General features: G+C 42.7%; 1 protein-coding gene across 1 annotated transcript; it reads left to right on the plus strand.

The window, feature by feature from the left end:
- Positions 1-2,065: 2,065 nt before the first annotated feature.
- On the plus strand, positions 2,066-7,205 carry SPRYD7 (SPRY domain containing 7; the record flags this gene model as incomplete). The annotated part of the gene is made up of 3 exons (XM_010148724.1): positions 2,066-2,182; positions 5,260-5,426; positions 7,103-7,205. Coding segments are annotated over 3 exons (387 nt in total), but the record flags the coding sequence as incomplete, so codon positions are not given.
- Between the last annotated feature and the right edge of the window lie 1,667 nt (positions 7,206-8,872).

Here is an 8,872-nt window from a genome sequence, read left to right on the forward strand (position 1 = left end):
GTGAGGGGGGCGGGTGGCCGGGGCTGCCTGTCCCCGCGAAGCTTGAACGCGGAGCTGGTGGGGCTGTCGGGTTTTGATACGGTGTCACCGCACCGGCCCGAGGGGGATGTGCGCCTGCCCTTAAAGTTTTATCATCTCTCAGTAAAGCGCGCAGGGAAGGGCGCTTTGGGGGCACTTTATTAGAAGAATCTGGCAGTTTTCAGGAAAAAAAAATCTCGCTTTGGTTGAAATTAAGTTGAAGCTCATCAGCAGAATGAGTATGTGGGAGTGCGCTTCAGTTTCAGAGAGGATGTCTGAGTGGGGAAGGCTGCCTGACGGTGTTAGAGACCGCTGGGGCACTCCTTCCCCATCCTCGGCGTTGCACACACGCACCACCCGAGGCTTTAACTGCTAGGGCCGAAGTCCCTTTGCAGCGGGCAACCCCAGTGAGCCGACGGGTACCCCTTTCCCACTTCCTTCACACACAGGTTCTCACCTTCGAGTGCTTCTCGCCTTCCAGGCTCAGTCCTAGGTTTCCCGTAGCAGAGTCTCAGATATTGAATCTTATTTTTAAAACAATTACTCAGATGGTACAGCAAAAAGAAACAGCTTGAGCTCTGTACCTCCAGTGCCAGACCCCGACCAAAGGAATACTTGGGCAATTATACCCTTATGCACCTGACCCTCACACACCTTCTCGGCCCAGTGGTGATTTTTTTTGGTCAGGGGTCTTCTAAGACCTTACTGGATTCTTTCTCTGTCTCCAGGCAGGCTGTTGACTGTTCTCATCTTGTTGATGGTTGTGGCCTCCTTGTCTCCTGGTTTTGTGCTTCTTGTGCACCTGGTTGCTCTGCCAGACTAAGCTTGGGATAAGCACTACTTAGCAAAAACAAAAACATCAGCGTGTTATCAACATTATTCTCACACTAAATCCAAAACATAGCGCTCTACTAGCTACTAAGAAGAAAATCAACTCTGTCCCAGCCAAAAACATATCAAAGTGGAAATTTACAGCTTGAGGCCTAAGGCTTTAGCAAATCTAGCTACTCATGCTAAGTTACTAGTGAACAAACAGTATGCCAAATTACTCAACATGATGCTATAACCCCTGCGTCTTAATGCTAAATGATTTGACTCTGAGCAATTCATTCTATTTTAAAACTTAATTAAACAAATAGTGTTTCTTAACATCGGGGACTGAGAGTCTTGGTCAGGTGAGGCAAGTGATGGTGGCTTAGAGCAGAGAGGGCAAGTTATGGCAGTGGAGACACAGAAGGAGGCAAGCCAGGCGGTGTCTTGTCCGTACTGCGTTTTTAAATGTCATCCTTACGCAAGCTATCCGCAAAACTCTGCCCAGGCTTTGCTGGGGAGAGAAGTCATCTGGGGCAGCTGCAGCAGAGCCGTCGAAAGAGCTAGGAGGAGAGTGGTGTGGCCCACCCACAGGGTTCAGTGCTCATGTGCAGTTATTAGCCTGTTTTCATTCATTTGTATCAGTGGACCTTGACTGTCTCGCGTGTTCTTGACCATTGCAATACTTAAAGATGAAGTCTTCCACCGGAGAAGGAAAACCTAGCAGAGGATTTTTGCTGTCTGTATTGGCAGGCATGTTTCTAATAAAAGGATTTTTTCCAGAGAACCGTTAAACAACTTACAACTCCATCAAACATTGCTACCCGATGTGACTTTCCTTCTTTCTGCAGAATTTTTTTTGTCTCCAGTGTGTAGAAACAGGGTAGAGGGCTTTGGTCTCACAGTGAACCCTTTTTGACTAAATTGTAAGTTATGCTTCTGATGTGGCTGAGCAAAGGTTGTAATCAGCGTGGTGCCATAAAACCCAAGAGACGAAATTAGAGCAGCGTATAGATTTTTAAATAAATAAACCCTAGTTGAAAGATGAACTAGCCTGTAAACAGCCTGCCTTTTCTTACTTCAAAGCGTGGCCCATCATTATAATTCTCACAGACTAATGAAGCTCTTACTTGGGGCAGAATGAACAAAAACTGTTCTCGCTGTTTAGGGCTTTTAAGGGCTGCCTCCAGACTTCTGAAAATGTTTTGAAGTTTTGTGGGTTTTTTTCTTCTTGCAGGAACAGATGTCGTCATTGTTAAAAACGGCAGAAGGATATGTGGCACAGGAGGCTGCTTAGCCAATGCACCTCTGCATCAGAACAAGAGCTATTTTGAGTTTAAAATCCAGTCCACAGGTTAGTCAGCAAAAATGTACAACTTTAAACTTGGGAGGTATGCCAGACTGCCTGCTGGTGGTCGTACATACCTCAGTTACTGAGCACGTGCATCTCTCTGATGGCATCCTTGAACTTGTGAACGTTGAGGACTTAAAAAAGTCGTCACTGTGTAAAAGGAGATGTTCTATCTTTTTAATTGTGTGAAATGTTAAAAAGAATGGTAAGTATATTACTAAAGGAGTGCAAATGCTAAACCACCGCATTGTTTCGTAGGCCGTTATGTGGATGTTTTTTTCAGTTCGCATATTTTAGAAATGTGTTTTGGTAAACAAATGCTTATGACCACATAGAACACTGTGGCTGTAAAGTTGTGGACTTTTTCGAATAGTGCAGTTCATCCAGCAATATTTGTAGCTATTTGTCTACCTTCCTTCGCTTGTAACATGCACTGCCTTTGCCCCAGCAAGGGTGACACTCCTTGTGCTACATCTTGCTCTTCAAATCAAATGTGCAGCACTTACTTGGGAGGATCAAGAGGAGACTTTCAGCACCCTGTTTCTTTACTTGTTTTGCACGGATCTAAGACAAGGCAGCTGAAAGTGAGTGAAATCTGCAAGTGTTAGCTCTTACTAATACAGCCAGCTTCGCTGGTACAGAGTACGCTCCAGGCTTGCCTGTATTCTAACATGAAAAATCAGCTTGTGTTTTTTAAAAAGACAGACACTATGAAAATGAAGCTGTTCTTTAGGGAAGAAGGGAAATATTAGTCCAGACACAGGCCTTATGACACCAGCTGGAGCTTGAACACAGCGCTTTTTGGGTAAGGGTTATTCGCATTCAGTTTCACTGGAGTGCAGGCAGCATGAACACAGCTTTCTCCAAAACACCTTGCAGTCAGACCAGTTGTTTGGTTTTTAGCTAGGTGAAAACGCCAGCTCACTCTTGACTTGGCAACTTTAATATCCTTTCTGTTGGGGGAAGAATTCACTGCAGCTCTTGTCCATATATGATCGTTAGTCACACAGGTAGTGTCCGTGTTCTTATACTTAATTTGCGAAACACAGGAAATAAACTCCTGGTCCCTAAGAGCTGTGTCTCGTGTATTCCTGTGCTCCAGGGAGAACTGTAGATCACTTAGCTTAAAACTTTGATTCCTAGAAGTGTCCCTGCGCAGGCTGTTAGGGGTCGTCTGTGGGGTCACCCTGACTATTGGAAAGTTTTCTGAAGTCTAATCAACTTGAGTGAAACTTATTCACACACTCATCCTTTTAATTCTGGGCATGTAAGTATTAGAATAAATGGTTGTGCAAGTTTGTCTTTTAAAACTGTGGGTTTTTTTTTTAAATTTTTGCCTCATTTTAAAAACTGTGGGGTTTTTTTAAATTTTTGCCTCATTTTAGTTTTCAGTAGTTTAAACAGTCCCAGTTTTTTTTCATTGTCTCCTTATAGATGATACTTTTACACTTCTGTTTGGTTTTGTTGTTTCTTCTAGAATACCTCTAATTGACCTAATCTGTCTTGAGGTGTGATGCTTTAAATGGATGCTGTGTTCCAGCTGCAGCAGCAGTAGGCATCCTTCATCTGCTTTACCTACAATATGTCTGCTCTATGCAGGCCATACACCTAGAAGTTTTTCACAACAGTAAGACACAGACTCACGTTCAGCATGTGGTCTGTGATAACCCCCAAATTATATTCTGTGAACTGGTTGCCAAGCCACTAATAGTATTTGTGCCGCTTACTATTCCTACTTACCTGCTCTTCATAATTCAGAAAAAGCAAATGCATTCTCCTTATGTCAGACCTCTTAACCAGTTTGTCAGGATAATTTAAAACTTGAGGGGCCTCTGAAGAGCTTGCAGTCCTGTCAGGTTGGTATTGGCAGCACGTTTAATAAGCACATTGTCATGTAATCCACGTTATCGATGTGAATATGGAACAGCATCTGACCTTGGGCATTCGATATGAAACCTCAAACCCCACTTGAGTCATCTTTTTGTTTTTGATTTGACAGGGTGCTGCTGATGAGTAGTCCTGGAATACAGTTTTCTAGCCAGCTGTGCATTCATACTGCTCTAACTGTCTAGACCGTGTTTTCATAGTTTGGCTATTTCAGTATTTTCCGAGGTTCAAAAACATTACCTAAGCAAGATCTGTCATACTGACAATTTCTTCTCTTTTCCCCCAGACTAGTCTAACCAGGTGAAAAAGAAAATGGTGGTGTTCACAAATCCATGTCTGTTGGATTTATTTTTTACATCCTCCTACAGTCTCAGAGTTTGTTTTCAATATTTTTCTGGGAGTAAAAGTTAAGCTGAGCAGTTAGAATTCTCTGGATCATTCTTTTTCAGGATAGATGCTCTTTATCTTCAGTCTCTTGCGACTACTTGTACTAGGTCTGGCCAGGAGGGTGTTAATCTTCTTCGTAGCAGCTTCTTTCCAAGCCAAACAATTCTGTGGTGCCGTGTTCAAGATTTGTGACCACACAATACTGATAACACAGTAATGTGTTAGCTGTTGATAAAATAGCAAAGCCTTCTCTGTTTCTCATTCCCACAGTGAATGAGATTAGGGGTGTGCAAGAGGTTGGGAGGGGACACAACCAGGCGGATGACTTGAACTAATCAAGGAGATACTCCATGCCACATAACGTTATGCTCAGCAGTAAAAGGGAGAGGAAGGGATTCGGGGAGGTTAGCCTTCTTTTGCTTGGGAATTGGCTGGGTATCAGTCTACCCGTGGGAGGTAGTGAGTCATTGCCTTTCCATCATTTGGTTTTGTTTTGGCTTCTTTCTTTCTTCCACTTCTCTTTTCCTTATTAAACAATTTTTATAATTATCCGCCAGACTTCTTGGTTTTGCTCTTACTTTCCTCTGCCTCCATCCCACTGGGAGCTGTGGTGGGAAGTGAGTGAGTGGCTGGGTGGTGCTCAGCTGCCTACCAGGGCTAACCCAGAATAGTCCTAGTATTTCCAAGAGATATCTACTGGTAGTACTGCCATGGCACTAGCTAAAAACACATCAGTTATGCTGCCCTGCTTCAGTCAGTCTTCAAAATGATGTTTTTTTCATTACCATGTTAATGTCATGTTTTAGGGATTTGGGGTATTGGAGTTGCAACTCAGAAAGCAAACTTGAATCAAATTCCACTTGGTCGCGATGTCCATAGCCTGGTGATGAGGAATGATGGAGCTCTCTACTACAACAATGAGGAGAAAAATAGACTACCAGCAAACAACCTTCCTCAGGAGGGCGATGTCGTGGTGAGTTTCTTTAGGCTTCTTTATCCTCCCCATCTGTTCCCAGATTCCTCTTATTTACAGCTCTGTGGTCAGACCAAGCCTTTCAGTCAGATTGTTTGGCTTGTATCTCCCCGTTTGGAAAGTGCTGATACAAACACCCGTTGCATTTGAATGGATCAGCAGCCTGGATACCAGTGGATTTCATTCTCAGCGTTGGTCTGTTTCTGAATGAGGGACAGGCTTTACCAGTGTTTGAAAAGCAGCCTCTAATACTCTGCTGCAATATCTACCCGCGGGGTAACTCCCTTCACAAGGATCCTGCCTTGTTTGAGGTGGAACCTCCCTGAACAAATAATGTGCTGGAACGCATTACGCAGCTATGCACCATGCCCAGCTGAACTCAAGATCCCGTAGCTAACTGGGTAATGATTGGAAGAACAGAGAGAGCTCCTGGGTGACAGATGAACTGCATTTTTAGCCAAACACTTGAAGGGAAGGAGAGATAATAAGTGGAGGGCGGAGGTAATGCTCAATGGGAAAATGATTGAGAATGACAGAAAATGGAGAATCTTTTGTACCTTACTATTCCAGGTTTCTTAAAACACCTTCAAGTGACTTTGAACAAAGGGTTGTGTTTTATTGCTGTCATTTTCTCAGTGTCCTGTTACTTATTTTCAAAAATAAACGGCAGCAATGCAATGAAATTCAGACCGTTTATCACCACTATGTTTTCTTGCTGGGTAGCCTGACCTGTATATGGCAGTGGTTAGAAATTTCAGCTTTAGAAGCTCCAAACAGCTACAGTTGACTCCTCCAGCCTTTACACTCAGATACTATATTATGCTTTTACTCCCCTTCTGAAATCGGGGTGGTTTTGAGTTTGGGTTTTTTTATGAGTTGTGGACTGTTTGAGGGTATGGTCAACCTAATCTGACCAGCTCAACTCTGAATCAACCTCAAGTCTGAACAGCTTCAACTGATCACAGAAAAAAGTGGCTGATGTGTTACTGTTAATTCCCTAGTTTTCATAAATTTAAATTAATCTTGTTCTGTTACTAAAAGAGATTTATGAGATAGTGTATGGCAGCATAAAATTGTCACACTCAGCCATGCCAAAACAGTCAGAAATACCATTTAGCTAACAAAGAAGTAATTTATTACCTTGCTGGTATTTGCTCTCTGCTCTGAACTCAGTGTATTTACAGCATTGTGTATGAAACCGTGGTCTGTTCCTGCTGGCTGAGTAAATGAGCTGAGAGCGCTTTCCATACGGAAGCTTGGACAGATAAACAATTCACAGCATCACTGTTTATTAAAGTTATTTCCATGAGGAGGTATAAACAAGAAGACTGCAAACTGCTTAATATTCAGAATCATTGAAAATGTTGTGTTTCTGTAACGTGGCAAAGAAGAGTCTGGGAGTTTGTTTTGTAAACTGTCTTTGGCAAGATGCCATGAGCGGTACTCTGCTGCGTCCAGATTGAGTGTGCGTTAAGGAATCCTGAGGATTTGAAAACACAAATGTTACTGGTCACTTACTAACCTCCAGTCCTTTGCAGGCATATTTCAAGTGAGGTTTTCTAGGATGCTGTGGTTTGCATAGTGGTGTTAAAATTTTGCTAAGAATGCTAAATTAAGTAGCACTCTTCCGTGCATAAATTTGTTAATGCTTTTTTAAATTTTTCTATACTTTGTAGGGCATTACATATGACCATGTAGAATTAAATGTATATTTAAATGGGAAGAATATGCATTGTCCAGCTTCAGGAATCCGAGGGACTGTCTATCCAGTGGTCTATGGTAAGTCAGAGATTTTCAAACCGTTTCACAGTACAGACGTTTTTTTGTACCAACTCTTTCTTGTGAGCTATGTATTCTTCTCACTTAAATGGAACACACATCAGTCATTTATTTGTGGCAACTGCAACAATAAATTGCATGCAAATACAAACCTAGGAGTATATTTTCACCTCATTTTTAATGCTGCTTAATAGCTAAGGGAAAAAAAAAAAGCACCGCTTATTGACTACTTACAGTGTCTGCATCCAACAGGCTGGGGAGTTACTGCACTCAGTCTAAAAATTGCCAGGTAAAAACAAACCTGTGAAGCAGATGGGGAAAAAAAAGAACTACAAATTCAAAGTAATATAGACTTGTGGGCTGATGTGATTTATCTCTGACGCTCGGTATTTATGCCTCTTAATTTCACATACCTCATAGGTGCATTTGGTGTTACATATGCATATGTACTGAGTTTGCATTTTCCTATGGGAGTAGTAACTTCAGTGTAGTGCTGGTCCAACTGCTTGCTGTATGGTGGTACAGCTCTCCGCTGCTGTACCACGCTGGGTATTGAAATCCAGCAGTTGGTGAGTGAATTGTGGTAGCTGTTTTGCCAGCAACCATCAGTACAACACAGCAGTTTTGAACAAGAAACATTCCTCCATAGGCAGTTTGAGAAAGAATTTATGAATTATGGAAGCTGGGATTTGGCCAAGACATGTGTTAACAATTTACTCTTCCAGAACTTGACGGTGGTTTTGTAGTTTCCAAGTAGTCAGAGTTCTGTTTAACATCTCATCTGAAAGGCAGCGCTTCCCCTCGCTCGGTGCATAACCGGCGCTACGCTCCGGGTTGGCTCGTGGCTTACTGCACATGGCAACCGCTCATCGGATTCCCTGTGTTACGCCTATAGCCATCGCCAGTTTATCTTTGTTCCTGTGTGAGCTTCATCTATGTAGTAGCCTCTTCCAAAGTAATTTTGGCTTGAGATACCATTAGCTGTGTGACACAGATAATTTTTTTCATTTCACAGTCGGTTCCTTCAGAACTGTTGGCATGTTCCCATTTGTATCTTGATATGTTTGCAATATGGAACTTCATGAGCAGGAAGAAAAATACTCTAGATGTGCTGTAGAGCCTTTGGAGTCTCTACGTGTAGCTGACGAATTATGTCTTCCCAGGCTGTTAAGAGTGGAAATCGGTTTCTGTGGACTTTTTGTCATGTGTTCTGAAGCCACATGATGGCGCTGCTAAAATGCTGTGGCCGACAGCCGCTGCTCTGCAGCACTCCCGCATCGCCGCCTTCGAAACTCGAGGAGCGGGGAGGCACTTGCTGTGTGATGACTGACTGTTCCATCTTCCCGTTGTTTTGGAAACGCTGTTCTGTGGCGTGGAGAATGCAGGTTGCTTTCAGAAAATATTTGATGACGTGGTAGCCTGCTGTAAATACCTTTTTCTCTGACTGAAGGAGTTCTGTGCCTGGTGAATGCAGTGACCTTTTATTGCCAGGCTCTTATTATAATCTTCCACAAGTGGGCATAATTTCATCATAATTATAATTTCTCCTACGTGTAGCTGTAACAATTGTAGCCTGCAAATTGCTTTTGCGTGGTACTTACTTGGTATAGAATTGTAACTATAATATCCTTAATGTAATGTGAACTTCATAGAATCACAGAACGGTT

The sequence above is a fragment of the Eurypyga helias genome, unplaced genomic scaffold (genome assembly GCF_000690775.1).
Source record: "Eurypyga helias isolate BGI_N326 unplaced genomic scaffold, ASM69077v1 scaffold43703, whole genome shotgun sequence".
NCBI lineage: Eukaryota > Metazoa > Chordata > Aves > Eurypygiformes > Eurypygidae > Eurypyga > Eurypyga helias.